Here is a 17,442-nt window from a genome sequence, read left to right as displayed (position 1 = left end):
GCATGGTTCTGAGCAGGTCCAATTCCCTGGTCGGCGCCTCCAGCAGCAGGGGCACCGTTCTGAACTAACCAATTATGCACTTGTTGCTGGTAAAGCTGCTCAGCCGTGAGCTCAGGACCAAAGAGGGGATGCGGGTTTCCGTCCGGTGGTGGTGGGTCTTCACCTGGAGCAAGGACCTCAGGGAGCAGTCCGTTCCAGTCATTGCTGCCTAAGATTGTAACTTGCACAGTCCAGCAGTCGCGAGCACCACCCAGTTGCCAGACGACAAAGCTTTTTGGAATCAAACGGAGGCGCAGAACACGAGATTTGAGCAGGATATACCTTCTATCTTGTTGGGGATTATACCAACGGACCAGGGAACCATATCCACCCAATGCTTTTGTGATATAGTAGTATGTCTGGTAATCATATGGGAATCCAAAGAACATCAGCCATACCTCTGGTCCAAAATAAGTTGTGCGACGGTTCAGAGCTTCACCGTGCGGCACAAAAGTGATGAGAAGATCTTCTTCTTCAAGCTCGATGGGTGTGGCGACCGCAGTGTCGCGCATAAAAGCATCCACAAACCCAAAGATGCCAATGCCAAGAGGGTGATCAGATGACTCAGTAGTGAATAGCTGGGATTCATGTAACAGACCTTCAATCATGTTGCGAATGGCGGCACGACGATGCAGAGGAACGTAGTGAATGGCTTCGGCAATGGCGAGGAAGTCATGGTTGAGCGGCGCAATGGGGCCGACTACCATCCCACTGCGAACCAACTGATCCGCCGGACCGGGCTCGACGGCGAAGCCAGGAGGAAGGAACGACACCGGATTAAGCGGGTAGTTCGCCATGGGAGTGGAGGCGAAGGTGGGCGGTGGAGACTGCAAGAGTGACGGGACTGGTCTCTGCAGCGGTGTGACAAGACCCGAGGCGGAAGATGGACTGTGAGGGGTAGGAATGGAAAGCTGCGGATTCTTGGGCTTCCATTGCCATTTTTTGTTACACCGCAACTTATGACAGGATCGCTCCACGTGTCCATAGAAGCCACATGCAGAGCATCTGACGGTGGTTCTCTTGCGGCGAGTATTAGGCAAGTCGATGGTATTTGGTAAGCTTCTGAGCTGATTGATACATTGCTCCTGATGGTCGATATCAGATTGATCGTGTAAGACAGGGCAGGTCCGAGAATTAGGCCTTGACGGGCAAGCGACCGCTTTGTGTCCTGGCGATGAGCAGTTAATGCAAATCAGCAATGCCTGGCAAGAATACTTGTGATGGCCCCATTGGAGACAGCGCGGACATAGACCTGCCCAATTATTTGATAATTCCGAAATATCAGCAGCTGAATATTGCGCTTGGGCTAGATCGGCCATGTGCTGGGCTGAGAGGATAGCGGGCCAAGAAGTATGCACGGGGGCGTATTTGAAAGCCGAGCGCAAGAAGCATTGCGGTAGCTGCGGATATGGGCTGGTCAGAGGACAATTAAAGGACCCCAATTTAATGAAATTAACCTGCTGATTCTCCTCTAATTTTGCCAAGCGTAGAAAATGCGCAATTAATGTTGCTTGATCAACGCCATCAGAGGTCGGATGAACAGGTTTTCCAGAATGATGAACCAAAAATCCATGTAATGAAGAAACTGTGTCAGAAGAGTCCTTCGCAAATTGAGGATTCAAAGAACCTTGGGCCGAAGATGAAGATGCCTACCTGGCATTAGCATTGGAGAACTGCATATGATCCAATGGGGATAAGCCAAACTTGCCCAAAACCATATCGGAGCCAGAGTCTCTCTGGGCACCAGAGTGTAAAAAATTGAGAGAATGCTTAATGGCCATTGGACGGCAAGCAGAAATATCCAGAAGCTCTTGATCGGCATGCCAACAAGGAGTCACAACTGGCGCGGGAGCAAAACGGCCATTGAAAAGATGGAAGTGGCAAACAAAGTCCGGCCAAATTCTGTCCCTCAAGCGATGAATGAAATGCCCCACCTTGTTATTGGCCACAGAGAACTTGAAAGAACGGTCATTGATCTTGGACACATGAAAACCAGAACTAATACCCCCAATGCAACATCGCAACGCAATACCAACCGATTCCTCTGAAAGAACAAAAGAGTCCGAAGAGAAGGAGACCACCAAAAATAATTTCTTGGAGTCTCGAGAGGGGGAAAAATGGACTGTGGATCCAAACCTTCTTCTCACCTGATCTGCAAGGGCAAGGCCCGGAGCAAAATCCCAATGCAGGAGCCCTTCCATAGGGAGCTAGCCTAGAAATCGCCATGGAGCTCAGAGGAGGGGGAGGTGGGTGGGAGAGGGGTGGGTGGGAGAGGAGGAGGCATAGTGGAGTTCTGTCTCCGCGAAGGCTGCTGTACTTGTGATGATGTTACAACACCACGTCTTGTTCCATGGAGTGTTCGGTTTCCTCTACATTGTTAGCACAACAATTCGAGGAAATAGATGCATTTTTATCATGGAAACAAGACATAGCAAGCATATCATCATGAGATTTAGTCTAGCAATTTCTACATGATATGCAAGGACTATCAACACAAGCATGTGAAACATTTGGAGTGCTCGAAGTGTTAAAGTCCAAAGAAGGAGCATTGCAATAATATAGTGATGAAGGATCATCCACAATAAGCATACTATCATCATTCCAATGACCAACACTACTCACCATATCATTACCTTGTGGCAAACCACATGTAGGTGAAGTAAAAGAAGTTGAGAAGACTATACGGCCGGAGGTGGAGGGAGAACAATCATCCCCACAAATCTTGGACACACCATATTTATCTTGAAGCTTCGTCCACAACTCATGAGCATCCCGGAATGGCATGAGTTGAAATATAACTACATTGCTCAAAGCATCCAAAAGCACATTAGAAGCTTGAGCATTGAGATAAGAGTTTCTCTCATCCTCTAAAGATAATCTTTGGGGATCCTTTGGAGGAGAAAGACCCATATCTACAATTCGCTCTAAATTTAGGTCCATGACCCTAAAGAGATTAAGCATGCCAATTACCCAAACATCAAAATCTGTGCCATCGAAACTAAGAGTGTCAGAGAATCCTAATCCCCTATTCGACATCTTTACTCTCTGGGCGGTTAAGCCCAACAAAGAGAGACGAGGCTCTGATACCAATTGAAAGATCGTGGATGTCGCCTAGAGGGGCGGGTGAATAGGCGCTTTAAAATAATTACGGTTTAGGCTTGAACAAATGCGGAATAAACCTAGCGGTTAATTTGTCAAGCACAAAACCTAAAACAACTAGGCTCACCTATGTGCACCAACAACTTATGCTAAGCAAGATAAGTAACTATGTGATAGCAAGATATATGACAAAGAACAATATGGCTATCACAAAGTAAAGTGCATAAGTAAAGGGCTCGGGTAAGAGATAACCGAGGCACGCGGAGACGATGATGTATCCCGAAGTTCACACCCTTGCGGATGCTAATCTCCGTTTGGAGCGGTGTGGAGGCACAATGCTCCCCAAGAAGCCACTAGGGCCACCGTAATCTCCTCACGCCCTCGCACAATGCAAGATGTTGTGATTACACTAAGGGACCCTTGAGGGCGGTCACCAAACCCGTACAAATGGTGACCCTTGGGGGCAGTCACCGAACCCGTACACTTTGGCAACCCTTGGGGGCGGTCACCGGTACCCGTCAAATTGCTCGGGGCGATCTCCACAACCTAATTGGAGACCCCGACGCTTGCCCGGAGCTTTACACCACAATGATTGACCTCCAAGCACGACCAACCGTCTAGGGCGCCAAAGCACCCAAGAGGAACAAGCTCAAGGGCACCAAGCACCCAAGAGTAATAAGCTTCTCAACTTGAAACTTCCACGTATCACCATGGAGAACTCAAACCGATGCACCAAATGCAATGGCAAGGGCACACGGAGTGCCCAAGTCCTTATCTCCCAAATCCCACCGAAGCAACTAATGCTAGGGAGGAAAATGAGAGGAAGAACAAGAAGGAGAACACCAAGAACTCCAAGATCTAGATCCAAGGGATTCCCCTCACATAGAGGAGAAAGTGATTGGTGGAAACGTGGATCTAGATCTCCTCTCTCTTTTCCCTCAATAACTAGCAAGAATCCATGGAGAGATTGAGAGATAGCAAGCTCGGAGAAGGTCAACAATGGGGGAAGAACACGAGCTTAAAGGATAAGGTTCAATGGGGAAGAAGACCCCCTTTTATAGGTGGGGGAAAATCCAACCGTTATGCTCACAGCCGGCACAGAGCGGTACTACCGCTCCAAGGAGCGGTACTACCGCTAGGGCGGTAGTACCCCTTTGAAAAACAACAGCGAGGAGGCAAAAGGCCAGTAGAACCGCCGGAGCGGTACTACCGCTCGTCCTCACGGTACTACCGCTCGACCTCACGGTACTACCGCAAATGGTAGCGATACTACTGCTTGCGAGCGGTACTAAAAAATACTTCCGTGCCTATTTCCGCCGAGCAAAATACGGGATTTTGGACCGGAGCAGTACTACCGCTTAGGAGCCATCATAGTACTGCTCTGGAGCGGTACTACTGCTCAGGAGACACGGTAGTACCGCTCTGGAGCGGTAGTAAAAAATTACATCCGCTCTAGTCGCGGTAGTACCGGTGCAGCCTTTACCAAAACATCCACAACTTTTGCAAACGGACTCCGAATTCAACGAAACCAAGTTTGTTGGAAAGATAACGACATGGACTAACACAATCTTGATAGAAATATCAAGAATAAGCAAATTATAAAAGGCCCATAATAAAAAGGTGAGAACCCTTCCTCAGATAAGACCGGTAAAACCTCCAACACCGAAAACATCATAGAAGACGCATGCGAACTCCGTTTTCGATGAACTCAAGCTTGTCATCAAGATGACCATAAGCTTTAAGACTCACAAAGATAACCAAACAAGAACCAAGAAACATGATGCAAGGATGCAATGGTTTGAGCTCTCTACTAACGATACGATCAAGCTACCAACTTGAGAGCCCCCCTTGATAGTACGGCAAATGATCCTATAACCCGATCTCCCAACTACCACCACGAGACCGGTAAAATAGACAACCTATCAAGGGCAAACATTTGCCTTGCACATGGTCCACTTGAGCTAGATGAAGACGATCTTGACTCCCTCAAGTTGGACCACCTTTCTTGATTGCGATGGCTCGATGAAGACTAGATGATTGCTCCCCCATAGTCCACTATGGGTGAGCCACTCTTAGGCACATCTTCACAAGTCCATTGACACCACAATGGATGGCAAGATTCAAGCACTTGATCTCTTCGTGATGCTCCACTTGAACTTGCACACGGCAATCTTGATGACGATCACCACTTGATGTCATTCTTTCCATGGGTTGTATGATATCTTCTCCTTGAAGCAAGCCCATGGACACGTACCTAACCCCACATAGAAGTCTCACATAGACCATGGGTTAGTACACAAAGTGCAATGGACAATGCTTACTATACCATGGGATCACTTGATCCCTCTCGGTACATCTTCTACGCTTTGTGAGTTGATCAACTTGATTCACTCTTGACTTAGTCTTGATCAACCTTGAATCTTTCCAATTCTCTTCATCTGGATGATGTCTTGAAGGTAAACATGAATGATCACACAATCTTCTTCTTCAAGACATGCTTGCAATAAGCTCAATACTCACATGACCAATCTTTGGATAATTCCTTAATAGCACCTTGGTCAACTCATAAAATCCTTGAAACCAACACATGGACTTCAAGAAAAACCTATGGACAAAACCTGCAAATATAACTCAAGGCAACCATTAGTCCATAGAGATTTTCATCAATTACCAAAACCAAACATGGGGGCACTGCATGTTCTTTCAACGCCTGTAGCCTGTTCAAACGAGGCTTTCACGTCGTCCTGCAACCTCGCCAAGCCGGAGATCTGATCCATCTGGCTATGGATGATCGCATGCATGCGCCTGTAACAGTCGTCGTCTGCCCGCGAGAAATTTTCCCAGGCCGCCGCGGTGCGGCGGGACATCTTTACTGCTTCATGGCGCGGCGGGACATCTTTGTTGCTTCCGCGGCACGGCCGGACCAGTCTGTTGCATCGACAGTGCGACAGGACCTCCGTGCTGCTTCAGCGGCACGGCGGGACCTCTGTGCTGCTACTTCCGCGCGGCAGGACATGTCGGCTACTCTCACAGCAAGGTGGGACATCTCTCGTGCTTCCGCTTCCATGCTCGCCTCTCCCTGGTGGCAATCTCTCGACCCAGAACTCACGCTGGCCATGGCAGACGCAAGGGAAGGATGCTGAATGACTTGTTTGTTTTTGTGGATGAGGAGTTGAGGAGGAATGTGCAGTCATCTTGGCATACTAGTATTTATAATCGAGTACTAATACGCTCCTAAGTGGGAAACCGTTTAGGTTGTGATCGGTGTGAACATGTTTGGAATTCAATATAGCGTGGTACTAATACGCTCCTAAGTGGGAAACCGTTTAGGTTGTGATCGGTGTGAACAGGTCTGCAATATAGCGTGGAGTAATTTGGAATGTGACGAGACGCAAGCTCAAAATTTATAAATACCCGCATGGCAAGCTCTAGGCTAGTCCTTTTTTCAAACGCATTAAACCTATCTCTCGGGACTTCTCGCACGCACCATCGTGCCACCCACAAAAACTTGTACTCTGAGTTTAGTAGTACGTTATACAGGAAGAGAAGAGGTGCACGCACACACTCGTCCTCTCACACACGCGTCTATTTTTTCTCGAAAAGGAGGATGATGACCCCCGGCCTCTGCATCTGGGAGTCACACACGCATCTGTAGCTACGAATTGTAGTGTTCTCAACCATCCGATTGGCTCTATCATGGATGTACCTAAATACTAAAACATGTCTAGATACATCTATATTTTGACAAATGGAAGGCATGTATTATGGAACGGAGGGAGTGCTTGTCATCAAAATGGATAAAAAGGGACGTATCTAGAACTAAAATACGTCTACATACATCTCCTTTTATCCATTTTGATGACAAGTAGTACTTCTTACCCAAAGGAACTTTATATCCAACAGACACAAAATATCCGTTCGACTATTGGAAATTACTGATCTGATATCAAAGTAATTGCTGCATCGCCACCAAAACCAACCATTTCTTAAGCTAAAGTAGACCAAGGTAATCCCTATATTAGCATATTACTAAGATAAACAGAAGGCACTGTCGAAACATTTAGGACGTGAGCTTGTCAATCTGAATGTGGAGGGACACAAGCTTAGCCCCGGCCAGCAGCTTGGGCGGAACTATCTAGAAGGTCAGCTCCTGCACGTCGACGTCACCGGGATCCTTGCTGCTTGTCACCTCCATTTCCACCTCGACGGCGTCGGTCGTGCCTTTGGGCTCCCCGGGTGGGCTGTTCGCCCATAGCTTGGCCCAGTAGTGAGGCAGTGGGGACGCCCCCGCTCTAATGCAGATGACCGACACGGCGATAGGCGCGCCGATGTCGAGCACGCCGCCGACCAAGAAAAGCGTGCGGCGGTCCTCCTTCGCAAACAGCAAGAGCCGTGGCTCCGACAGTGGCACTTGCAGCTGGAGCACCTTGCCGTACTGGATCCTATGCACGGGCATGGGATGCGCGTTGCTGATGTGGTGGTAGAGCGCCGGCGGCAGGCCTTCGTAGCCGCAGACAGGCACGGGGCATTTGCAGGGCACGAGCAGACACACGCTCTGGTGATCGGCGAGCTTGTGGTAAGTGATGTAGAGCCCACAGCCTTCGTGCGGGCACTCCACCCTCAGCGACAAAACGACGGCGTCCACCGCCGTGTTCCGCACGTCGAAGCCACCGCCGCGCTCGCACTTCTGGCACTGCCGCTGGTTCCCGGGGCGCTTGACGCGGCAGTCCGCGCAGGCCAGGTGCCCTCCCTTGCACGGCAGAAATCAATCGAACAGCACATTGACAAGAAACCTACACCTTGCTCAATCAGCCGAATGGACGAGGTGTATTCGAACCTCATACACTGGAGGCGTCAAGGGGCGGAGGCACAAGGGGCAGTGGAGCACGGTGAGGTCCATCGAGACCTTAGTGAGCTCTCTCGTCCGTTCCTATTCCGTCTGCATGATCTCGCCCTCCTCGTGCACAACCATCTCTCGCTTGGGCCGGGGCATTACAAAGATTTACCGTCACATATTTTATACTCTGCGCATAACTTTCCTCCTGCATACCAAGGAAGGCAGTAGTTTGAGTTTTCTGGACAAATTTGCCCCTGCGCATGAGTAAGCTGCATATATATCGACAGTAAATGTGCATGCAATGGTTGGCTGGTCCTCCTTCCTTTTCGCTTGAGTTGGCTTCCCCAGGCGGTCAAGCCGCATCCGGCGCTACATGCGTTTGACTGTAGCCATTTTCTGCTTTGGAAACTGGCGCAATTAATGGGGGCAGAACTAATCGAGCGGGGGCACAGATGGAAACCAACGCGGATGCGCAGACTAATCTGAGAAAAATAAGAAAAAGTTATACGCAAAGTAAAAGGAATCGGAGGGAGTACTACTTCAAGGTGCATTAAATCAACACATGCAAGTATCAAAGGGAGAGTCACGGCATGCATGCATGCGTTGTAATTAATGCATTGATAACCCTAAATTATTGAAATATATCGAGTGCAGTGCTTTGATATCTCGCGTCAACTCGTACATCAACGAGAAGTTTGATTATCCTCTCCCTCGCGGACTTAACTGCACCTGCCTTTGGCTGTATGACAGGTTGGCCACACACCTGTCGGGCCCACCTGTCATATACGCAAAGACATGAGCGTCCCTCCCTCGCCCATGAGCGTGGTGGCTGGCAAGACTAGGAGAAGCTTTCGCTACACGCTCTCCCTCCCCGCACGCGGTGGACATGCAGTAGTTCAATCGGTGTCAGATGGCCAAAAGCGTACTGTAGTACTCCTCCAGTGCAGTAGTACGCCATCATTGTTCGACTTCCCGAAGAGGCGAAGAGCCAAGCGCAGCCCGGATGCTCGTGTGGCAGTTTCATGTGTAGAGTAGTCTAGATAGCGTGTACCGTGCCTGTAAGCTTAAAATCGTTGGGGTTGGCTCCATGCTATGTGGCCGTCTCGAAGTTTTTTTGTTTAAACTAAAATAGTCTTCTGGACCTACCTGTCACCCTGGTGATTGTAGTTTGCACGCTCATCTGGTCAAGACAGGAATATATATTTTAATTTGTTTTTTTCGAAAAGGGGGGACTCCCCGGCCTCTGCATCAGAACGATGCATACGGCCACATATATTTTAATTTGTGGTGGGTAAATGTTAGAGGTTGCAGCAAATATATTGTACACTGCGGGTCTTTCAGCCAAGTTTAGAGGCAAGCATGTGGGGCCAGTGCTATGATGTGTCGCGTCAACTCGTAGAACGAGGAGAAGCTTGATTTTACTACACGCCTTCTCCCTCGCCCATGCACGCTGTTGCTCACAAACGAGGACAGGCTTTTGCTTAGTAGTACTTCTACAACAAGCTATCCGTCCCGCTCGCGGTGGACGGACATGCAGCAGTGGATTCGACACTGTAGAAGCAGTAGTAGTAACATCATTGTTCGTCTTCTCGAAGAGGCGAAGATCCAAGCGCAAACCGAATGTTGCAGTTGCAAACATTGGAGCACGCATATAGCCAGGCTCTTGCATGAGACAAAATTGCTATGTGATCCCACTATTTTACTAGTACGTACAACTACTTGCTAGTATAGCCCTGTAAACCAAAAAGGAGTATTTGCCCTTCTAGAGATTTCAACAAGTGACTAGACTACACCGAGATGGAGTACATATGGAGCAAAATGAGTGAATCTGCACCGTAAATAAATACGTACTAGTTCTATCGTTTTCCTCTCCGAGGTGCACAATATTGAGTATACTGACTAGTCTCTTTTTGACACGCATTTACGTTGTTGTTTTTTTGACAGTACAGACGCAAGCGCTCATATACACACGCATACACTCACCCCTATGAACGCACACACGCACGACACTAAGTATCATCTTGATATTTACGAAGTCACCATAGGCACCTCGTCATCAACGGGTCCATAGGTGCTTGAATGCCAAGGAGGAAGAGGGTAGCGGTTCCCGAGACGTTGAACGGTCAATGATACATCCTCAATTACATGCAGAGGGGATTAATTGGAGAAGCAGACTAGAGCCAGCACGATGTGAATGCAACAGAGTTTGGACTCTCATATAATAAAGGCGCCCCACCACTCCAATCCATCTACTCCCAAGTCTCTGCGCAACACTGCTCACTCCAATCCAAGACCAAGTGACCAGAAGCCACAAGCACCTATGGAGGCGATGGACGCAAGCGGCAGTCGGCTGTGCCAAATCATCCAAGGCGCCGGCCTGTGGCCCCGCACCGTGCAGCGTTTCCAGACGGTGCTGGCGACCGCAGGCATCGTATCCCTCACCGACGCCGGCTTCACCTCTCGCATGGACAACATGATGGTCAACTCCATCCGCAAGTTCACCGCCGTCAAGAAGCGCGCGGATGACCTTGCCGTACTGCTCCAGCCCGCACGCCCAGGCTCCTCATTGCCTGCCACCCTCATCGGCCTACATGGTGATGAACTCTTTGAAGCCCTGGTGGCCCTGCAGGTGCCGGAGGTCGCGACAAAGAATGTGCACCTCGAGACCGCGCTCGCCGCGCAACGCCTCACCATGCAAGAAACCGTCGACCTGCACATCCACGTCCACGAGGAAATCGTCTACATAGGCCACTACAAGGCAAGCAAGGACAGAAAGACGTTGGCCTTCTTCCAGCGGTTGGAATCTTTGGACGCCATTGTTCAGAAGCACATCGACCTGGCCACGAAAGCCGCTGCTACTTAGGCGCCGTTCGGTGGGCCGGCGCCCTGAGTCTAGGAGGTGGACATCGTTGATGGATGCATGTCTTCTTCTTGCCTCCTGTGACCAGCACTGCATCGCCTCGTGGCCTTAATGTTTTATTAGTATAGTACACCCTCCGTTCCCAAATATAAGTCTTTCTAAAGATTCCAGCAAGTGACTACTACATACGGAGCAAAATGAGTGAATCTACACTCTAAACTATGTCTTCATACATCTGTATGCTGTATTCCATTTGAACTAGTATCTAAAAAGGCTTATACTCCCTCTGTCCCATAATATAAGAACGTTTTTGGCACTACACTAGTGTAAAAAATGTTCTTATATTATGGGACGGAGGGAGCATTTATGAACGGAGGGAGTATTTATGAACGGAGGGAGTATATGGCATTTTTTATTCCAGTCATAACGTTTTCACTGTGAGGTGGGGCCGCAGTTGAGCAAACCCACCCCACCCACCGGGCATCGCCGAGTTTAGAATTAGAAGAGAGAAACGAGGGAGGAGAGCTAGCTGTAGCACGGACGCTGTTGTCAGATGGGACTCGTGTTTATAGAATAGGAGTACTGAGCACTCGTGCCTGTTTTTTTTAGGGAAAAATTAGTCGTATGTCTAGTACCACTAGTTGGGTGCGTGCGACCTATAGCTGTCATCACTTTAGGTATCCTTTTCGAACCGCGGCTACGCTTCACAGTACATATTTTTTCATGCATTTATCCTCCTATATGTACTCCTAGGCTATTTCCACATGCTCCCATTCGCCGACATGTGACATAGAGCATCTGGGTCGTAGTGCATGCACGACTCGGAGCATATGCCGGGGTACTTTACATTTCAGACCTCATGAATTACATGCAAACCCCCGACAGAAGAATAAATAAATCGATGAATTACTACATGAAACCGAATTATTTTCGTGGAAACTAGAGCACATTCATTAAATTTTGGACATAACACGTTTATAAAAAATGACCGGACCTAAACCAGTCTAAGGGCCTCTTTGATTTTTCCCGAAAAAAGGCCTCTTTGATTCACAGGATATTGAAAACACAGGAATGGGGAAAGTATGATGGCGATGAACCGAAACGAGGAGAACCCTAACTAAGTTAGAGGTTAGAGTTAGATTCTAACCCTGAACTAACTCTAAACCAAAGAGGTGTATGGATGCAGGGTTAGATTGGAAATAAATGCTCTATCTGAATCATTTGACTACTTTGGACCCTATTTTTAGTCAGACTAAAATAAGTCCCTTGGATCCAAGCACCCTCTTGGTGTGGCCGGCTCTTCTGTGGCCTCCTCCCACTCACAATTGACCTAAACGAACCATCTATACAAATCAAGCATGCAAAACATGATAATTTTTACTTTGTCCATACAAATGAGATATCCCACTTAAACATACAAGTCGTCTGAAAGTGCTAGTTATCGACTAGAGGGGGGGTGAATAGGCGATTTTTATGAAAGTCTTCAAAACATGGAAGTTTTGAAGACAAACAATAGAAACAACCTAATTGATATGCAGTGAAAGATAAACTACAACAAGCCAGCCATAATCAAGTATGCAATAGCATTAACGTTCAAAGATTAATAGCAGCTAGGTAGTAGGATCAGGATGGAAGATAGTATGAAGCCAATCAACAATAGTAGTCAAGCAATGAAGTCAATCAGATAAGACGATAAGCAATGACTTCATGAAGACAAACTCAAAGTAAAGGAGGGAAGAGATAGAACCAGTTGCTTGCTGAAGACACAGGATTTGTTGGACCAGTTCCAGTTGCTGTGACAACTGTACGTCTGGTTAGGGAGGCTGAGATTCAACTCAAAAGACCGTGTCTTCACCTTATTCCCCTTGAGCTAAGGACACTTAGTCCTCGCCCAATCACTCTGGTAAGTCTTCAAGGTAGACTTCCAAACCTTCACAGACTTCGTTCACCCGGCAATCCTCAATGACTCTTGGATGCTCAGAACGTGACGCCTAACCGGCTGGAGGATACACAGTCCTCAAGTGTAATAAGTCTTCAGGTCACACAGACAAAAAGACTTCAGTGATGCCTAACACTCTTTGGCTCTGGGTGTTTGGGCTTTGTCCTCGCAAGGATTTCTCTCTCTCAAATGCTTCGAGGTGGGTTGCTCTCAAACGACAAAAGCCGTATATTAACTCTGAGCAGCCACCAATTTATGGTGTAGGGGGTGGGCTATTTATAGCCACTAGGAAACCCGACCTGATTTGTTCGAAATGACCCAGGGTCACTAAGGAACTGACACGTGTTCCAACGGTCAGATTTCAAACACACATGACAACTTTACTTGGGCTACAAGCAAAGCTGACTCATCCAACTCTGGATAAGATTTGCTCTCATTGTCTTCGCTCGAAGACATAGGATTTGGGTTGAGCATCACTTCAGTCACTCTGACTTAGTTCACTTGGACCCCACTTAACAGTACGGTGGTTCCTATGACTCAACAAAGAAGAAAAGGAAATAACGAAATCACACAGTCTTCGTGCTCCATAGTCTTCACGCAATGTCTTCTCATGTCATAGTCTTCAATATGAATATCTTCTCATACCACCATTGTCATCAATGTCTTCATACATTTTTAGGGGTCATCTTCGGTAGGTAAACCGAATCATTGAGGGACACTTCCTGCGTTATCCTGCAATTCTCACAAACGCATTAGTCCCTCAACCAACTTTGTCGTCAATACTCCTGTAACACCCATGATGCGGCTATATCTCCCACGTGTCGAAGCACGACTTAGAGGCATAACCGCATTGTGGTTTTGTCGCAAGAAGGGTCATCTTCACACAATCCCATGTAATGAACAAGAATGGGATAAAGAGTTGGCTTACAATCGCCACTTCACACAATGAACATAAAATAAATCATACATCATTCAGAGTACACACACATAGTCTGACTACGGACAAAGCCAAAAGAAAAGAAGATAACCCAACTGCTAGATCCCCAATCGTCCCAACTGGGCTCCACTACTGATCAACATGAAACGAAACATAGCAACAACCAAGGTCTTCATTGAGCTCCCATCTGAGCTCGGTTGTATCACCTGTACTGGTATCATCGGCACCTGCAACTGTTGTGATAGTATCTGGTGAGTCACGAGGACTCAGCAATCTCAAAACCCGTGAGATCAAGACTATTTAAGCTTATGGGAAAGGAAGGGGTAAAGTGGTGAGGTTGCAGCAGCGACTAAGCATATATGGTGGCTAACATACGCAAATAAGAGCGAGAAGAGAGCAAATGGAACGGTCGTGAACTAGCAATGATCAAGAAGTGATCCTGAACTCCTACTTACGTCAATCATAACCCAAAATCGTGTTCACTTCCCGAACTCCGCCGAAAAGAGACCATCACGGCTACACACGCGGTTGATGCGTTTTAAAACAGATCTGGTGTCAAGTTATCTACAACCGGACATTAACAAATTCCCATCTGCCTATAACCGCAGGCACGGCTTTCGAAAGATTATATACCCTGCAGGGGTGTCCCAACTTAGCCCATCACAAGCTCTCACGGTCAATGAAGGATATACCTTCTCCCGGGAAGACCCGGTTAGCCTCGGAATCCCGGTTCGCAAGACATTTCGACAATGGTAAAACAACACCAGCAAAGCCGCCCGATGTGCCGACAAATCCCGATAGGAGCTGCCCATATCTCGTTCTCAGGGCACACCGGATGAGACATCCTACGAGTAAAACCAGCCCTCAAGTTTCCCCGAGGTGGCCCCGCAGTCTACTCAGTCCGGACCAACACTGGAGGGAGCACTAGCTCGGGGGGGTTAAAATAAAGATGACCCTTGAGTCTGCAGAACCCAAGGGAAAAAAAGGCTTAGGTGGCAAATGTTAAAACCAATGTTGGGCCTTGCTGGAGGAGTTTTATTCAAAGCGAACTGTCAAGGGGGTCCCATAAATCACCCAACCGCGTAAGGAACGCAAAATCCGGGAACATAACACCGGTATGACGGAAACTAGGGCGGCAAGAGTGGAACAAAACACCAGGCAAAAGGCCGAGTCTTCCACCCTTTACCAAGTATATAGATGCATTAATTATATAAGAGATATTGTGATATCCCAACATAATCCTGTCCATCATGAAGCAATCTTCAACTTCACCTGCAACTAACAGCGCTATAAGAGGGGCTGAGCAAAGCGGTAACATAGCCAAGCAATGGTTTGCTAGGAAGGGTGAAAAGGTTAGAGGCTGACATGGCAATATGGGAGGCATGGTAAACAAGTGATAGGTAGCGCAACATAGCGATAGAACGAAGCAACTATCAAGCAAAGATAGAAGTGATATCAAGGGTAATGGTCATCTTGCCTGAAATCCCGATAGGAAGAAGAACGAGTCCATGAAGAAGACAAACGGACGTAGTCGAATGAATCCTCACAACTCCGGAATGAAACCGAATCTAACAAGAGAAGCAAACCGGAAAGAAGCAAACAATATGGTAAACACACAAGCATAAACATGACATGATGCACAATCAAGTATGATGCATGTCCGGTTTAAAGAGGCATGGCATGGCTAAGTGCAACAAACAATACTACAAATTAAGTGGAGCTCAATATGCAACGAGTTGCATATCGACGAAACACCACATTCAAATATTTAGTTCTCTCTCGTTTAGGAACACAACAATATTACATGTTGTTAAACATGGCAAAAGGGAAAGCATAATTAAACTACCTATCTAGGCAAGTTTAAATGAGGCCGGAAACAACAAACTATAATTCCGGAAAATCCCCATATGTCATTTAACAGTATAATGCAAACACAATTTTAAACATTTTAAAATGTTGTTATCATGATGCGGATGACATATGCAAGTTTATGCAATTTTATGAAAACGTTAACATGAGCATGATACGAGGCATTTGTCGCCATGGCGGAAGGAAAAAGGTGCCACGGCGGTGAAACGGAAATGGTGCCACGGCAACATTCCGGTCCCAATAACTCATGGAGGTACCGGTGCAAAAGGAAGTGTGACGTGAGCGAGTCATGAAAGATGGTGGGGTGATCCCGGATTACCGGGTTCCCACGGGTCGACGGCATGGCTTACGGCGAACGTGCAAAGACCTCTCGGACACGGTCCAAACATAGGGTGCATCTCATACAACACATGCATTCGGTCCACGGGTGATCATCTCGGGATTATACCTTCGAATCGTGCATTTTGGAGCGGTTCGAGTTCGAAGCAACGTAGAGGAAGTAGACATTCTCGGAACGATCGTAGTGGAAGTAGTGGTACACGGCGACGGTAGTGGAAGTAGTCGTTCACGGCGACGGTAGAGGTACTCGCGATCTTGGCGACGGTAGTTGTTCACGGGTCATAGACGAACTTGGCATATCCATGCGTAGGGGTACTTGGAAATCCTTAGATGCACACGGCAATCGTAGTGGTACTTGGCAGCTCCGTGTAGTCGAACTTGACGATCCGAGGGGGTACTTGGCGCATCACCATGTAGTTGTACATGGTCGTAGGGGAACTTGATGTGGAGGTAGCCGACCAAGGTTGTCAAGTAGTCGTACTCCATGATGATCGTCGGGGTACTTGGCAGGTTCTAGCGCAACAGCGGAATGGCACAGGGGGCAGGGGTCTTGACGCATCCACGGAAGGGTCTTGGCGTCCTTGGCGGATGAAGACCGTGATGCGAGGTGGTGGCTTGGGGTCAAACGACCGAGGCAAGGTGGCGCAGGAAGGTGAGGCTGCCGCAGGAGCTTGAGGGCGCGGGTGGCATGGCGCTGAGCGACGAGCTGCTGTTGCTCGAAGCGGACAGAGGCAGCTAGGGGGCACGGAGGAGGCCGGGAAGACGGGGATGAGCGCCCAGGTCGCAGGGGAGGCGGGCGACGGAGCAAGGTGGTGGCGCTCGGGGACGGCTCGGGCAGGGGGCGATGCCGGCGAAGTCAACGCGAGGCGGGGCGACGCGAGTTGGAGAAGAGGTGAGTCGCAGAGGGAGGGGAAGCGGTCATGGCTAGGTCCATCGGCTGCCATGGAAGGCTTCTGCTTGTTCCTGTGAAGAAGAGAGGGAGGCCCAGTGCGAGGCACGCAGAGGACGCAGGCGCAGGCGACGAGGGTCGCCGGAGTTGGCTGCCCCGGTGGAGTTGCAGAGGCTGGGTGCAGGGCTGAACGGCCTCGCGCGCAGCGGAGGGAGGAGCCGACGAGGGCAAGGGTGCGAGGAAAGGGAGAGGGGATCGAGCGATGGGTTCTGGCGGCGCGAGGGGAGAAGGCGCTCGGGGAGATGGGGATCGGGCGCTGCGTGTGTGGGCTAGGGTTAGGAGGGGTTAGATGGGCTGGCTGGGCCGGCTAGGTTGGCCGGGCCTAAGAGGCCGGCTGGGCTGCAAGGCTTCTTCCTTCTCTCTCTCTCTTATTTTTTAAAACAAAAAATAACAAAGAAGAAAAGAAGAAGGAAGGAGGTGTCGGGGAAGAAGTTGGACACACGGATAATTTTCCCGGACTCACCAAAATGCGCTTGTTCCGAGAAAATAGAAAAGGCCATGGTTGAAAGATGTAAATTCGAACTCATTTGAATTTAATTCAAATGGGTTTGAACTAGGACTTGATAAAAGGAAG

The 17,442-nt window shown here is 48.5% G+C and overlaps 1 protein-coding gene across 1 annotated transcript in view; it reads left to right on the top strand.

The window, feature by feature from the left end:
* The first annotated feature begins 834 nt into the window (after window positions 1–834).
* LOC119309611 overlaps window positions 835–17,442 on the top strand; it is a 114,015-nt gene continuing 97,407 nt past the window's right edge. Inside the window, exon 1 of the mRNA XM_037585585.1 lies at window positions 835–852. Coding sequence (XP_037441482.1) covers window positions 835–852 — 18 coding nt within the window. The remainder of the gene's footprint in view (window positions 853–17,442) is intronic.

Source organism: Triticum dicoccoides, chromosome 5B (genome assembly GCF_002162155.2).
Source record: "Triticum dicoccoides isolate Atlit2015 ecotype Zavitan chromosome 5B, WEW_v2.0, whole genome shotgun sequence".
In the NCBI taxonomy this organism is placed as follows: Eukaryota; Viridiplantae; Streptophyta; class Magnoliopsida; order Poales; family Poaceae; genus Triticum; species Triticum dicoccoides.
The sequence above is the reverse complement of the archived record's forward strand: the minus strand, read 5'-3'. Positions and strand labels throughout refer to the sequence as shown.